At 39.2% G+C, this 17,463-nt stretch overlaps 1 protein-coding gene across 4 annotated transcripts in view; it reads left to right on the forward strand.

The window, feature by feature from the left end:
* Window positions 1-1,549: 1,549 nt before the first annotated feature.
* The window catches only part of Scaf4 (SR-related CTD associated factor 4), a 58,146-nt gene continuing 42,232 nt past the window's right edge, over window positions 1,550-17,463 (forward strand). For all 4 annotated transcript variants that reach the window (XM_076868140.1, XM_076868142.1, XM_076868141.1 and 1 more), the window contains exon 1: window positions 1,550-1,978. In XM_076868140.1, coding sequence (XP_076724255.1) covers window positions 1,949-1,978 — 30 coding nt within the window. In that variant the 5' untranslated portion in view covers window positions 1,550-1,948. The remainder of the gene's footprint in view (window positions 1,979-17,463) is intronic.

The following is a 17,463-nucleotide window of genomic DNA, read 5'->3' on the forward strand; positions in this document are numbered from 1 at the left end:
TCACTTATTTGTCCCAGAGGCAGCTCAAATGCCACAGGTCTGAAGCAGAAATCATCCAGCTGTGTGACCTTGGGCACTTCAGTTAACTGCACTGGGCATTACTTCTACAACAAAGGCATTACTGATAGCCACCTGACAGAGAAGTCTGTTATAAGATTAAATAAAACAACAGAATTCTACATCAGGTACCCTGGCACACAATAGGTGACCTACAAATGTTAACCATTTTCTCTCAATCCTACTCCTTCCCATAAATTCTAGATGTCTCATAAACCTCTCATCCTGCCATTTGTTAAGCCAGAACCCTGGGCATCCTCTTTTACATCCTCCTTTCTTCTTCTTCTTTTTTCTTCTTTTGGTGGGTGGTGGTTACTGGGGATTGAACTCAGGGGCACTTGACCACAGAGCCACATGCCAGCCCCCCCCCCTTTTTTTTGTCCCACCAAGTACCTATGTCTCTTCTCTGCTGTGCCACCACGCTTTCTCTGCCTCTGCTCTTGCTACTCTACACCATTCTTCAGAGAGAGAGCATTGCATGACACCACTCTCTTTTCAGTGGTTCCCCACCGCCTGTCTTTGGAAGGACAAAGGCTCCTCAGCACCTGGTCTTAGTCACTAAATTTCAGCTGGTCCTCCTTCATGGGAAGGTGATAACACAGTTATCAGCAGGCTCCCCTTGGCTCAGAGGGTCCTCTCCTGACGCTACCTCTCCTTTCATCATGGGTGCCACTTCCTTTAGGAAGTCTTTCTGGACTTCTAGTTGGATAAATACGTTTCTTCTCAGCTTCCCAGGCCCCCTGTGTTTTATAACACTTTCCTCACTTGCTTGTCCTTTCCACCAAACTGGAGTGTCTAGCAAACAGTAGGAGGAAAGTGAATCAGGGCAGTGTTTCCGCCGAAAAGGAAACTTGGTTTGAGGAACCAACGTCATGGTGTCCGGAATACACTCCTCCCATGGCACAAGAGGTTGCTTTATGCCTGCGTGGGTATCCAGAGCCTGCACGTCCTTCTCGGGATTTCTATCGCTCAGAATTAACCCGAGGGCAGGCACAGAGCTGCACGGGAAGAGGGTCCCCTCACCGTCCCCAGCCATGCGCACCGGAGATTGTAAATTCGGGCGAGGTTAAATTCGGAGCCCTTTGTTCGAGGCAGTGGCGAGCCGTGCCTGCCCGCCCCGGCCCAGTGCAGGACTCGCCTGGGCACAATGGCACAAAAAAACGCACCCCGTGAGCTCCGCGTCAGGCGGGGGCGCGCGCGCGCGCACCAAGGCCGGCTCAGCCAGCCTCGAAGCCCGGGAACTCGCGCTCCTCGATGCCCTCGCCAGGCCCGGCCTCGGTGCTAGGCTGCTTCCCGGGACCGCGGCCGCTGCCGGCGGGAAAGCGCCCGGCGTCCCGTGGTCACGCGCCGGCGGCTAGGCGCGCGGCGCGGGCGGGGCGGGGCGGAGCGTGGGCGGGGCCGGCGCGGGCGGGAGGGGCGGGGCGGCGCCGGGCACAGGAAGCGCTGGGAGGCCCGAGCCGTCCCAGGGTGCCCCGCGCGGCGTGGACACGGGCCGCTGCCGCCATCCCGCTGGCGAGAGGGAGAGAGAGGCCCGCCCGCTCGCCGGCTGGGCCAGTGTGGGCCACTGCGTGAGGGCGCGGGGGGCCGTGTCAGCGAGACGCAGAGCGCAGCCGCCACCCCCGAACGGACATGTTGGAGCCCAGCGCCGCCGCCGCCTCCTTTTCCTCATCCAGCAAACGGGACTGAGAAGGGGCCCGCCACCCCTCCGCCGCTGCCTCTGCTCGGCCGCTCGCCTCGCCGCCTCGACCACAGCCCCTTCCTGCCCGGCCTCGGGCTCCGCAGCTCGTCGCCTCTCCCGCCCCAGGCCCGGCCGGCTCCTCGGCCCCGCTCCGCCGCGGCGCGAGGTCTATGTGACCGGCGGGCCCGGAGCAGCCGCCGCCGCAGCGCGAACATGGACGCCGTCAACGCCTTCAACCAGGAGGTGAGAGCTGCTCGGGGCAGGGGTGCGGGCCCGCTGCGGGAGCCGGGGCCCGCTTCTCCCGCCGCCGAGGTTTGAAGCTTTGGTCGGGGTGGGGACGCTTCCTGCCCGGGTTCCGGGGCAGCGGGGCCTGCGCGGAGCGGCCTGGCCCGGGAGAGGTCGCGGCCACACCACGGGAGCTGACCCACACCCCTCCCCCACCGCCCACCCGGCGGCGACCCGAGCTGCCCCCTCGCCCCCTTCCGGCCTGCCCGGCCGACGTCGGCCCGCTGCCTCCAACTTCGCCCGCTTTGGTATCCCGGCGTTCTGGCTCCCGGCTCCCAGACCCGTTATCGGCTGCGCGGTGCCGGGAGCCCGTAAGGGTCTAAGAAAGAAGCGCGGGCGGCCGTGTGGGCTTGGGGGCGGGGGAGCTGGAGCTTCTGCCCGTCTGGAGCTGGCGGAGCGGCGGCCTCGGCCCTCCTGTTGCTCAGGCCGCGGCACGTTGGCGGCTGGACTCTGATCCCGGGTCGGGAGGATTTGGAGAGGGTGCTCGTCCCCCTCCTCCGAATGTCACACACTTGGGAAAGGGAGTTAATAAGTGGAGAGGGGGTGGCCTCTTACCTTTTCGAGTCTTTAACATACCCGTCTTATAGGCTCTATGGCCCCAAAGTGACACCCAGAAAGTTGAATGGGAGAGCAGAGTATTTGCTCCGCCTTAGTCCGCTTGAAAGCCGGTGTTGGCCTCTAGTTCCCCCACGCTCGCACCCGCCTCCCGAGGTAGTTAATCCTCTGCTCTCTCCTGCGGGAAAATTTACATCTGAAAACCTCCCCAAACTAGGAACAAAGCTGACTGCCCCTTAAAGCTCTTTAGTTGTATCTCCAATCATCATCCCAGGTGCTCTTTTGGCCAATGGAGTTCACTTCACGAAGTGTATCAGAATGGATTTGGGAGGAAGGGTACTTGACCATTGATGCTTTCAAATGCAACTACAGAATAGAAACTATTGTCGCGGATTGATTTGGATTTTCTTTCTTTTTCAAACTACAACCAACATCGAGGAAATACGATGTAGTAGTACTAGATGTGTTAATGTGGCTTTAAAAACTTGCTGCATCTATCTCACGATAAGATTTTGGTAGTTCATTTGTTGGTTATTATTAACAGATAAATTATTTTCCTATTTGTAGTGCAATAATTTGAGACCTTCTAGTTAACACTCTTTAACACTCAGGTCGAGACCATTTATTGCCATGCAAATTATCCTAAAAAATATTTTCCTTCACCTAATGGATACATAAAATGTTTTAACTACAGTAGTTGCAATTAGGATTGGGCAGTGCCTTGGAAAAGTTTAGTAGTGATGATTTTCAAAATAATATATTATTTACAAATTTTTGGTTGCCAGATAATTTAGGATAATGCTCCAGATATTTCAAGGTTGGACATTAACTTTGTTTCCTGAAGGTAAAATTCCCTGGAATGTTGGCTCCATGAGGACAGGTGGTTTCTGTTCTTTTCCCTCTTTACCTCCCCCACCATAGCAGATGCCTGACAAATACTTACCTTACACAAATGGCAAAATAGTTGTTAAATGATTTTAAGCCCATTTTTTTTCCCAAGATAAAAACTTAACTATTGGATGTTTTTAATGAAAAGGAGGACTATTTTGAGTGTATTCTTAGGATTAGAAGTATTTAATACTACAAATCCCAACATTAAGGACAATTATAATGCATCAATAAAAAATGTGGGGGGTAAAGCATTTCTAATTTCAAGTATTTATGGAAGTTGGCATCAAGCATATTAAACACAGTATATTAACCCTAAAAAAGTGCAGTCAGTAGTTGTTGCCTTGGAAAGCCAAAATAACATAGTATTGACTCCTTGAAAGGGGGAAATGGTATTGCAACCTTTTAAATGTGCTAAATAAGCATTTGCTTATCATTGTTTATTTTCCTTTATAAATTTTCATTTCAGTTCCTAGTCTTTATTAACTACAGATTGCATTTATGTTAGGTGTATGTTGTCGGTGTCAACTCTTTTCTGCTAAATGGCAACTTCTACTGAAATTTATCTGACTTTAAAAATTCATATTTTTTGGGCTGGGGATGTGGCTCAAGTGGTAGCGTGCTCGCCTGGCATGCGTGCGGCCCGGGTTCGATCCTCAGCACCACATACAAAGATGTTGTGTCTGCCAATAACTAAAAAATAAATATTAAAAAAAAATTCATATTTTTGTGCCCAATGTGTAGTGCTTTCAACTGTTTCTCCTCGTTTATGAAGTGTTAATAATTAGTTCCTAGTAATCTCAAATCTCCCAATTTAATCTTCATTTGACAAGCATTCAAGTGCCTGTTCAGCTGTGTCTGAAATAGTGTGAGAAGGTCTCTGTCATCTAAGTTTAATAGAAGTCACAAGACTTAGATAAGTTTAATCTGTGGTAAAATAGCTGCAAAATGGCCATGGATGATCAGTGAAGGCTTGGGAAGAGAAGAATCCTCAGTTTAGGATATCAGAAGGTATAGGAAAGTCATCAGAGGGCAATGGGGCTGAGAAATAGGTGAGTAGAAATTTGGCTCTGGAAGCTTTTAAAAAGTAGGGTTCCTAAAGTAGTTTGGGGTCTGACTTATGTCTGTCTAATGTTTAAGAATTTCATTTTTAGGGTATGAGTAAACATTGAAGATTTTAAAATAGTGGAATGATACAATCAGAATTGTGCTTGATTTGTGGTGATATGTGTTGTAGGAAGCAAAGACTTGGGAAAGATTGACGGGTTGAATACCAAAGTAGGAGAGGTAAATAAAATCTGAACTTGGAAAATTTAGTTCAGAATAGGAGGGAAGAATGTTGGCTAAAGTAATCCAGGAACTTTTATAAGTACCTTTTGCCTCTGCATTCTACAAAGCTGACAGTAATGGTACCGTTAATAGTAGAGTAAAACGTTGGAGAAGATGTATTTGGTATTTTTTTTTAATATTAGTTGGAGATGAATACACAGTATCTTTATTCATTTTTATGTAGTGCTGGGGATTGAACCCAGTGCCTCACACATGTGAGGAAAGCACTTTACCACTGAGCTACATCCTCAGCCCCTGTGTTTGGTTTTTGAAGAGGTTGAGTTTGAATTGTGTGTGGAACAGTTACGTGGATATTTTTGGCAAGCAGTTGGACATATAGGACTCAAATTTGGATGCAACGAAGAGATAGAGATTTCAGTTAATCACTCTCAGATGTGCCCTGGAGAAAATTTAGAGGGGGAGAGGAAAAAAAAGAATCCTTAATATGCCTCTGTGGCATGTCAGGCACTTTATACATTCATATCTAATTTAATAGGTATGGATGTCTACAGCCATTTACAGATAGTTACAAATTAGAAAAACAATTTTTGAAGAAGTTAAGTAATAATTTACCCCAGGGCATATGGCTAACTAACAACAGAGCTGGGATTTGAATGCAGATCTCTCCAACTTAATTGGTGCCTGAAGATAATATTTTGTACAATTCCAGGGAAGTGGTCATCACAGGTTAAAGACTATAAAAGGTTGCTAATTTTTTTTAGGGTAATAGGATTGGAAGCTTAGGGTTGAATGATGATGAGAGGTAAGGCAATAAGAGGTAGAAAATGTAATCTTTTAGAGGTTTGGTTTTAAGAATGGAAAAGTTGCTCTAAGGATGCAGAGAAAGAAGGTCAGTTAACAGTGTACAAAGCACTGCTACTAGTCAGTTTGTATGTTCATTGAGACTAGGTTTAGCCTTAGTAAGTGATGTTCAGACCATTGCTTCTGTGAGATGAAAGTGGAGTCTAAGTATTTTCAGCAAAGGGAATGTAGAAAAGCATAGTTCAAAGCAACAAGAGGCAATGGTTAACTTAAAGCAAAATTGTGTATGAAAGAAAAAGGACAGATTGGAAGTATAGATAAAATGTCTATCTCTGATATAGAAGGACAAGATGAGGAGAGTGAGATTATTAGAAACCCATTTAACAGGATATTTAGAGAACTTTATGTCAGGACACTATAAAGTGCGTGAAAAAGAATCAGTTATGGCCAATACTTAATTGTATTTTGCTGTGTTTAGGCATTTCTTAATGTGAAGAGTTGGATGTTGTTGAAATGTTTTGAATGAATGGATAAAAGCTATAAATTAAAACAGTTGATGATTGTTCTATTTTTGTATTTTAAAAAGTTGTGAATTCCTCTTTCATGCCTACTCCAACCCTTCTTACTGTCAGAGGCAATCAAAATAATGATTTGGTGTTAATCTCTCTATGACATATACTTATTTATATAGTAACTTTTCCCTTCTTAGAACCATATAATGCTGCTTTGCAGTGTAATTGCTAAAATGTGCTTTTTTAAAATCAAACATTAATGACTGTAAAGATTTACTTTATTTTTGCTGATAGACTGCAAAGGACTTTCTTATGTACTTTCTGTAGGACAGCTTTTATCATTCTTTTTGGCTTTTGACCCTTTTAAGTTCATAAAAATTAAGGACCACAGAGAGGTTTTTTTTTTTTGTATCTGTGATTATCTATTGATATTTACCACATTAGAAATTTAAGCTGAGAAATGTGTTTATTAAAAAATTAATCATTACATATTAATATAGGTAACATTTAAAAAGCATTTTTTTTTACTTGTAGGATAGGCATAATACCTTTATTTTATTTATTTTTATGTTGTGCTGAGGATCAAACCAGTGCCTCACACTTGCTAGACAAGCGCTCTGACACTGAGCTGCAACCCCATCCCTTAGTATAGGTAACATTTTTAATAAAAAAATAACATTACCCATCCAAAAATGAAAAGTGGCTTTATTTGACCTTTTTTTGTTAAACTTTGGTTTAACAAAACCTGCATCCTTGTATCTCCTTTTTTATTCATTCTCTTGGAATAATACATCAGTTAGCCTTCTGAAAACACTGCTGTATACTAGTGAGAAAATTGATGAAAAAGACATGAAATGTCTTAGTATTAATGTGAAAAAATCTTTTGACCTCCAAGACCCCAGGGGTCTTTTTGAGATCTGCTCTGAGATACAGTGCATATAATGCTGCTCTGCAGTGTAGGAAGAAAATTAGTTAATATTCCTTTTTTGTCTTTGAAATCATATAAATTAAGTTTTGTGAATACTTATATTAAGTATATTAAGTATACTTATATTAAGTATATTAATTGATTTGGGTCTACTTTTTCATTTTGGGCTCTCAGTCTTGACCCATGTTATCCTGAAGGAAGAGTTGAGTTCTACTTCTCAGTGGGGAGTTTGCTGCCTCTTCCCTTTTTTCCCCCACTATAAATTGTTCCGTGTGACTATTTATATTTTGCCTGTTGATTACTAAGTGTGATTGTCTTCTAGAAATTTAGACCTTCTCATGAGGATGATTCGGTTTGTTGGTTGGTTTATTTATTTATTTTTGTGGTGCTAGGGATTGAACCCAGGTCCTTGTGCATGTGAGGCAAGAACTTTGCCAACCGAGCTATATCACCAGCCCCAGTTTTTTTTTTTTAATTTGTTATATTAATCTTTAGTCTTTTTGTTCTCTGAGCACTATTTCTAAAGACATTTAACAAAGGGTTCAAATGAAGTTGTCAGTGTGTGGAGGAAATACATAGAACTAGATCAGTGATTAAAATAAAATTAGAGGTTTATCTAACTACATTTGACCATATTGTACCATGACCATGGGCTTTTGAATACCAAAAGTTAAGTTTTCTCCTTTTGTTCTTTCTTGTCTCTCAGGGAATTCTTAATCTCTGTCAACACAATGAGGGATAGATTACCTAATAATATGAAGTTGACAAAATGGTAGGGATAGACTACCTAATAATATGAAATTGACAAAACCAGACACAAATTGTAGGTTGTTTATCAGTGTAGTCTCCTATAGTGACAAGTGCCTTGAACCTGGTCTACTGGCCAGCGCATGTCTGCTTTTGCACAGACATGATCTTCAAAACTTCATCCTGGAGTGATTATGACTCGATCATGCTCTTGACCAGGTGGCTGAGCTTGATGACAGGGATCCACGCCTTGGCCTTGCTTCCATGAGTTCCACAGAGAAGCCTGCTGAAGCCTCTGCAAGAAGCTGGCACACCCTCTGGGCCCTCCCACTGTACCAGTATCATCTGCCATTTGTTGTTTTCCCAAAGAAGCTGGTTAATACTTATAAATTGCACTAATATGTATATTTTTAAGATGGAAAACTTACCTGTGAATTGGTCTGTCATGAAACTGAATATCGGTATTCCTGTTTCAAGTCTTAGGTTTGTCAATGCATGCACATTAAACTTGATTCTCACATATTTGTGTTAGTAGACAGCCACATTTGTCAGTCTGTACCCATAATTAAAGAGCCTTTTTAAAAAATATTTATATATTTATTTAGTTAGTTTTAGGCGGACACAACATCTTTTTTTGTATGTGGTGCTGAGGATCGAACCTGGGCTGCACGCATGCCAGGCGAGTGCGCTACCGCTTGAGCCACATCCCCAGCCCAAAGAGCCTTTTTTAAAGTTAATTTCAATTACAAAAAAAATGTACACAAAGCAGCAAATAAGAAATCTTGTATTTGATAGGGATTTATAAAAAAACATTTCATAATGACCCCCACCCCACCCCCCAATATGCTGGGGATTGAACCCAGGCCCTTGCACATGCTAGGCAAGTGCTCTACCACTAAGCCATATCTCCAACCCCACAGTGACATCTGGCCATCATAATTCTGAATGTGTCCATGTTTACCATTGCTTCTAGTGACTTTTAGATAACTTTTTGGTCAAATTGTTTCATTAGAATGGTTTTTTACCCCCCCCCCCCCAAAATGTAAATTTCGACTATATTTTGTAAACACTTTGAAATTCTGTGTAAATTTCTACTTCTTTACACTTAATTGCTTAGTAATGGTGTTCTCCATAATTCCTGTTCACAAGTCTTCAGTTTTAAAGCTTTGTTTTCCGTTAGATACTTGTTCAATACTGAGTCTTTGTAAATATTTCTGTCAGAAAAAAGAGGTATCTCAGCAAAGAAAAACTGCGTAGATGTCATGTTTTCATGTATTATTCAAGCACAGAAGTATGTATAGGTGCCTCAGGATTAGAAACTGAACCTGAAGGAAGCTCATCTGTCCTTAGACTTTTTGTACTTAACTCCTCACATGAATAAGGACAGTGAATCTGGTTGTATTGGAACTGACAATGTAACTAAGGGGTTTCCTAATAGTCTTGATTGCTTTTTAAGGGCTACATAATAAAAACATGCAGATTTGACATTTATATGTTAAAAACTCAATAGTAACCACAGAAACAGTTTACAACATAGAACAGGGTGGATATTTTATTCTTGATTATTTAGAATTGCCAGTGCCTAATAATAATAATAAACAAGTCTGAGAGTTTTATTCTTGTACTTAGAGTATTGAGCTAGTTTGCCCCCAGACTGCCTACACCTGGGTGCCATTGCCCCACTCTAAATATGCTTTTGCATTAGAAAGTAATAGTTGATCAACCTTGTAGTCTGTAATCTTCCTCTACAATATCTCCAGTATATCTTTATTCACTTGTTATGAGTTTACCACATTTTTTTCCTTGAGACTGTCAGAATGAAGTTTTACTGAACTAGAATTACAATGCCTTGTATAAAAGAATCTTACAGTACAGAAACTTCCTGTAATGTTCCTTGTAACCCTTTAGGAAGCACAGTATTCTTCAAACTTTAATGATTATACAGCACCCAATTTAACTTAATTAAGAAATATTAAGTGATAAATCACTTTAGAAAGGACATCCAGGTTTGGGATTTAATCAAGAGATGTGTCCAAATCTTTATGAAGGCCTTTCACTATTATCTAATAAATATAGGGATATTGTATAAAATTATATATATAATTATATAAAATTATGGAACTGGAGAACATCGTGCAAAGTGAAATAAGCCAGATCCAAAAAGTCAAGGGTCAAATGTTTTCTCTGATATGTAGAAGCTAGAGCAAAATAAGGAAAAGATTGGTGGTGGGGCTGGGGGTGCTCATCCCATGAAAATAGAAGGGAGATTAGTGAAGGTAGAGGAAGGGAATTGAGGGGGAAAGAGGTGGAACATGAAAAGAAAGGAACTGAGGAATGAAATTGACCAAATTATGTTATTATGTACATATATGAACATAGCACAGAGAATTTCACCTTTATATCAATAAAGCACCGATTTAAAAGACAATAAATAGAATAACAGTGGTAAATAGAATAACAGTGGAAGAAGGAGAACGGTGGTGAGAAGGGAAGGAAAAAGCTTTAAGATTTGTGTGTTTATATTTTTTTATCTAATTTATACTCAGAACTTTAAATTGATTTGGGACTTTATAAATGCTAACTGTTATTTTTCTTCCAATCAAATGATTTTTATATCCTGGAAATATTTTTTATTGCTCCTATTGAAGTCTGTGAAGAAATATTTATTTCATAAAAATGTTTATGAGTCAACTTGGAGGGGACACAAAGTTCACTAGCGAGGTGCAATACAAGTGATCTTGAAATCTGGCATCTGTGTAAGAAGTAGAGCAGTGGCATGAATAGAATACTGAGATTTCCTAAAATCACCTCTCTGCATATTTCTTGAGCAGTTAAAGAGGGAATACATTGCAAGTTGATTCATAGTGGAGTATCCAAAATAGAGTAAGGAATAGAAAGTGACCCTTTGTGATAAGCTGGAGCAGAGTGGATTACAAGCCCTGGTTAGGGAAGAACAGCTTGGCTATAAAGTGAAAAGACTTGAGTGAAGAGTAAATCTTTGGAAATTACAGGGGAGATAGTCTAAAATGAAAAGTTAGGGCATACTTTATAGGGGAAGTCATTAGAAATTAACTACTTAGAAAAATTACTCTTCCCCACCCCCACTAGAGATTGAACCTTTGGGCACTGAATTACTGAGGCTAGCCTCAAACTAGCAGTCTCCTGTCTGAGCCTCCTGAGTTGCTGGGATGATAGACATGTACCACTGCATCCTACTAGAAAATTTATTCTGACAGCATCAAATGGTAACAGAAATATGGCTTGGTGATGAGAAGTGATGCAGATGAAGTTTTAACTATATTTTGCTATTACTATCCCTATTTTAGTGCACATAGAAATATGTAACGGAAATGTCAGGAATGATGTACACGTGCAAGATAATGTTGGTGTCCAAAGAGGATCCTTTTTTCCTTATCTGATTAGTACAGTTAATGTTCCAAGAGTAAAAAATGGTTGTCTTACAGTTTAGATTGTGAGATGGCAAAACTGATTTTTTCAACTATGACCTGCATGAGATAAGTACCCTAGGAAGTCTTTAGAGTCTCATTTGTTCCAAACTTATTTGAAGCTGAGCTATGAGTTTGGGGTTTTATTTGTTTCCTCTTTAGTTTGGACAGGTGGGGGGGGTAGGGAGAAAGGATTTTGTACATGGAAATGGAAATTCTTTTTTTTTTTTTTTTTTAATGTTGACAGGGACTTTTATCTTTTTTTTTTTTTTTTCCAGAGAGAGAGAGAATTTTTTAATATTTATTTTTTAGTTTTCGGCGGGCACAACATTGTAGTTTGTATGTGGTGCTGAGGATCAAACCCGGGCCCGCACGCATGCCAGGCGAGCGCGCTACCACTTGAGCAACATCCCCAGCCCGGAAATGGAAATTCTTTATGGTTTAAAGCAAATGTCCCACTGAAAGCAATTCAGATATCAACAGAATTATATCAGGTTAAAATAGAAAAAAAAATAATTAACCTGAAAACATTTTCATTTTTAATATTAACTAATTTTGTACTTACACATGTTTATTTTGTAAAACATTTCTCTAAATTCTGAAGCTAGGAGAAAAGTTGGCGAGTTTGTGGAATAATGTGCTTAAAGAAAAAGAAATTTAGGAAAAAGCATGAGGATTTTTTAAAAAATTGACTTTGAGAGTATGTGCAACTTTGTTGCATTTGGAAAATATCTGGTTTGGAATCTTTAGAAATCTGAAGTAGATTTTATGGAGAAGAAACTATTTTTGTTGTGTTTACATCAAACTAAAGACTGCTCAGTAGTAGCAAGGAAACTGCAATTTATTTTCCCCAACTCTTTAGAAAGCTCTGAAATTTTCTGCACTTTGGGAGTATTTCCTATTAATGCTAGATCTGTCTTGTGTTCATATTTTCCTCTAAGCAATGTGAAGATACCAAAGGGTTTGATTCTTGTAAAAGTTAAACGATTTACAATATGTATCTGTAATAATAAGTGTGCTTTCTTTAGTGCATAGATAGCAACAACAATATTTAAAGTACATTTAAAAGAGTGGTCTCCTAGATTTGGATTTCATATGTACAAGAGTTTCAGTTATGTAAGGACTATCAGGAGGAATTTTATTAATTTTAAATTTTTTATAATAATTGTAAAATGTTTTATTAAAGATTTACTAGTGACATAGTGACTGTTAGCTTCAAAGATGATTTATTCCATGGAAAGGTCATTTCTGATCTTCTATATAATCATTTATATGTTCTGTATGGTTAAATTACATTTATAACCAAAGGTTGAAGCTACTTTTTTTTTTTTTTTTTTTTTTTTTTGGTCTTAGACACTTTGAAGTTCATTTTAAATCCGTGAATTTTAATATATTTCATCTTAAAATTAATGCAAATAGGTATGTTTAAACTTGAAAATGAAAAAGATACCATAATCCCATCAAATTCTGTGCCATTCACAGTTTAGAGTATTTCAGTATTCATTACCTTTCTGCATCTATTCGGAATTTTTTTGTTTTGTTTTGGAAGTGGAGTCACCTTGTTACCTAGGCTGGCTTCAAACTCCTGGGCTCTAGCCATCTATCCTCCTGAGTAGATTGGATTGCAGGTATACCGTTGCACACCAGCCTTGTGTTTGAAAATTTTTATTTATTTGCTTATATATACACGGTACTGAGGATTGCACCCGGGGCCTCACATGCCAGGCAAGTGCTGTACCATTGAGCAAACAACTCCAGTCCCTACCAAGTTTTTTTAATAACATGAAATTATTCTGTTTATTATTTTCTGAAGTCATTGTGGAAATTTTAAGAACTATTATTGCCTTAGATACATTTCTAGGAGAAGTAGAATTATTAAAAGGTATGGGGATGTGGCTCAAGCGGTAGCGCGCTCGCCTGGCATGCGTGGTGCGCTGGGTTCGATCCTTAGCACCACATAAAAATAAAATAAAGATGTTGTGTCCACCAAAAACTAAAAAGTAAATATTAAAAAAAAAGATATGAAGGCCTGGGGTTGTGACTCAGTGGTAGAGAACTTGCCTAGCATGCGTGAGGCCCTGAGTTCAGTTCTCAGCACTGCATATAAATAAATACATACATAAATAAGTAAAAGATCTGTTGACAACTAACTAAAAATATTGTTTTAAGAAACAGTATGGACATTTAAAAAATTCTTGTTAGATGCTTTTAGATTTCTTTCTAGAATTAAAATTTGCCACTAGGTGCAGTGGCACACACCTAAAAGGCTGAGACAGGTGTGTCACAAGTTCAAAGCCAGCCTCAGGCACTAAGCAACTCATTGAGATCCTGTCTCTAAATAACAGGGCTGCAGATGTGGCTCAGTGGTTGAGCCTCCAAGTTTAATCCCTGGTACCAAAAAAATTTTTTTTTTGCCCACTAGGTCTCATCAGTTTGCTTTATGGCAATCAACATTCATGTCAGATAAATGAAGAATTATCTCTTTGTTTTAATTTGCACTTGTTTGACTATTGATTAGTAGATTTGAATTTTTCTTCTATGTTCACTGTTTTAACTATTGGGATTTCCTTTGTTAATTGAGTTGTCCTGTATACATTTTTCAGTTTCTTTGTATCTTATATTATCTGTTCATGCTGTTGGTTAACACAGGGAATTCTACTTTCATGTGGAATGGCATGGTAGTACTTGTTTAACAAATGATTGTCCTTCCGTCTTCCCCCTACTATATACTACATTGCATTGTCCTTTTTCTGTCTTTTTTTGGGGGGGAGGGGTTTGGGGGGTAACAGGTAATTTAACCCAGAGGTGCTCTGCTACTGAGCTACATCCCCAGCCCTTTTTATTCTATATTTTGAGATATGGTCTCACTAGATTGCTGAAGCTGGTCTCAAAGTTGATGATCCTCCTGCCTCAGCCTCCTAAGATGCTGGCATTATAAGCATGTACCACGGTACCCAGCTGCATTGTCCAGTATTAAGAAAGGATTTACTCAATAACACACTTTTGGTAAATTACACACTAAGAGCGTAAAACGAAATGCTACGTTAAGAGGGGACTGTAAACTATCCCTTACCCAATACAATAAAATAAGTATTTTATGAAGTTATCTTTAAGTTGTAATTAGATGGGTAAAGCATCTTTTCAGAAAAGATAGACATCTTTTATTAAGAAGTTTAGTGTGTCTTTTATAAAGTGTTTTTATGTTACTAGTAATTATTAATAATTGGGTTAGTTTTAACTCTTGGTTTGGATTAAGCCAGTGTATCTGTATATATAAAGTCAAATGAACAAAAAAGGAGAAGAGAGTATAGAATTAAGCATTGATACCTGTATCAAACAGGAGGGAGGCTTGAGTGTCCATCACTGTGAAGTATTTTAATTTCTTTTGGGAAGCATTCCTATTTTTTAATTAAATTTTATACATTATTAATAACAGGAGCTTAAAGAAAATATTTTACCATCTTGAAGGTCATAATTGCAAAGGAATGAATACTACAATATAATCAGTAAAATTCTTTCCAAAATAAATTGGAGGAAAACATTTTTTTAAAGTTTCAGGGAAAAGATGGGGTTAGTATCCATTGAGAGAAATTCAGGACGAAAATTATTGATTGAGGTAATTAAAGTTAAGAAAAATTAACTTGAACTAAAGTGTAACCTTCCAATTCTTTTCATTGCCTTGATAGCTTAATTTCAAAAAGTAGGAAAAGGTGTATTCTAGAAATTGTAAACTCTATGCCAGTTCACCGTTATCCCTGCCAATTGTATTAGAGATTTGTTTTATTCATTCCTAGAAATTGCTAATCACTAATAGCCAGAACAGATTCACTAATAATTCATAACAAATTAAACTTCTTCCTTTTTAAAAGTGTGCTTTGTCTAGTGAAGACTGTATGCCAGTTTTTTTTTTTTTTTCAGAAAGATTGGCTATGACTGCAGTGAATAAATTAGAAAAACATAGGCAGGCTGTTGTTCAGTGGGTTTTAGCTGTCAGAAAATCTGATTATTAGTTAAGGTCATCCCACAACTTTTATTCTTTTGATATTTTAAGAACTATTGACTTAGAGTAAGGAATACTAAGTAAATTTATGAAATTTAGCTGATTAGGCTAGATTCAACATCAAATAGAAACTGATTTTCATGCTAACTAGATAGGTTGAAAGGACTGTCAAATACCAAAACAGACAGCATGAAAATCTAGTTTTGATAGAGATCATATTGAAAACAGTTTGAGGGATTCAGTTGATTACAGTTAACAATGAATGGAACACTACTTTAAAAAGGTAATGAACAGGGATGGGTTAGGGTTAGGGTTTTAGGGTTAGGGTTAGGGTTAGGGAAGATGTGATTAAGTTAAGGATCTCAATATGGATTGATTGTACTGGATTATCTGAGAGGTCCCAGGGTCCTTACATAAAACGAGCAGGAACAGAGAAAGAAATAAAGGAAATGCAAGAAGATGCTATGCTGCTGGCTTTAAAGGTAGAGTAGAGGCCATAAGCTAAAGGAACGCAGGCACCCTGACTGTGACTGGGTGGAAAACTGGAAAGAGCAAGAAATACATTTTCCCCTAGAGCCTCCAGAATAGTTCTGCCTGACCCCTGATTTTAGACTGGTGAGAGACTGGTATCAAAGTGAAGGATAATAAATCTGTGATGTTTTAGGCCACTAAATGTGTGGTGATTTTTTTTTTTAACTGTAGTACTATGAAATTAATACAAAATCCAATTCACTATTTGATCCCATTAACAAAGGAATACATCTGAATCCTGTGCATTTGGAATATACTATTAAAAGGAATTAACTTGGACAGTCAAATCTAGAAACGCTATCATTTGGCATTACAGTTAAAGAAGAGAAAGAAACATAATAGTTATCTCCAAATATTTTATCACATGAGAAGGATCCCTATTATGTGCTACAGGGACAGAACTAGAACGGGAAAGGGATAATACCAGAAGGGGGATTTGAGGTCAGTACAAAGAATATTGCTGTTAACTATTGGATTGGTTAGGGAATTAAGATTGTTTTACTAGATGGAATCTGTCAGATGTAATTTAAAAGCAGGTTTGAATTTGGTATAACTATAGATTAGATACAAAGATTCCATAGAACTTTTACAAATCTTTGATACAATTGTATTTTCATCATCAAGAAAGTTTTTCTAAGCATCATTTAAATAGTAGATGCAACACAAAAAAAGATATTGGTAAGAAAACAAAAAGACCTTGGCCCTTGGGTATGGTTTAAGATTCCTAGGACAGTATATTGCTCAATTATTTATTGAGCACTTACATATCAAGTATTGTGCCGTGTCAAGTACTGGGCCAAGAGATTTGTATACATTATCTGACAACTTTATGAGATGGGGTGAGTACTAGTCACTGTTTTTTTCAAAATTTAAGAAATGCCTGAAGCTTAGAAAGGTTAAATTTTGTATGGTATGAATGTGTTTCCCCGAAGTTCAAGTATCAGAAACTTAATCCCCAGTGCATAAAGGTTCAGAGGTAGGATCTAATAAGAGGTGATTAGGTCTGCCTTCATGAATGGATTACTGTCATTCTTGAGAAAGTTGGCTAATAGAAAAGAAAGTTTGACCCCCACCCCCTCTTTTTCTCTAGTTCTTGACCTTTCTTTCTTTCTTTCTTTCTTTCTGCCATTTGCCATGCATGGGGTGACAGCACAAAGGCCTTCACCAGATATTGGTATTTTGACATTGTACTTACCAGCTCCAGAGTTGTAAGAAACAAATTTCTATAAAACTTACGTAGTCTTCTGTACAGCAACACAGAACTAAGTAACACTTGTCAGTGTTTATGTTATTGGTAAATAGAGTACCATGTTCCTTTGATTAATCCCTAAACACTTAGTTCTGCAAGTGTCACAGAGTAAATATCCTTGTTCCTTATCTTCTCTTGGAACTATTGGAATAAGAGATTGGGATGAGTATTTCTTCACCATGTTTAAAATATTTTGTATCTCAAGTTTCTATATGTCTTAAGCAGGACAATCGTCATGTTTAAATGTTCTTGTAGTCATTGAGCTAGCAACAAAACAAAGAACCAAACTCAGATTTGCTGCTAGCAAATAAGCTTTTTTTGTAGTGTATTTACACCTTAAAAGGGGGTCTTGTACCTTTTGGGAGTGGCAGCTGCTGCTGTTACTCTGTGTAGACAAGACTTCATGATTCTTTGACTGATTTGATCCCCCCCCATTGACAGATGAATTACAAATTCAGGCTATAATGGTGAGGGGAGTGCTATATCATAATAATGT

Source organism: Callospermophilus lateralis, chromosome 10 (genome assembly GCF_048772815.1).
Source record: "Callospermophilus lateralis isolate mCalLat2 chromosome 10, mCalLat2.hap1, whole genome shotgun sequence".
Lineage (NCBI taxonomy): Eukaryota > Metazoa > Chordata > Mammalia > Rodentia > Sciuridae > Callospermophilus > Callospermophilus lateralis.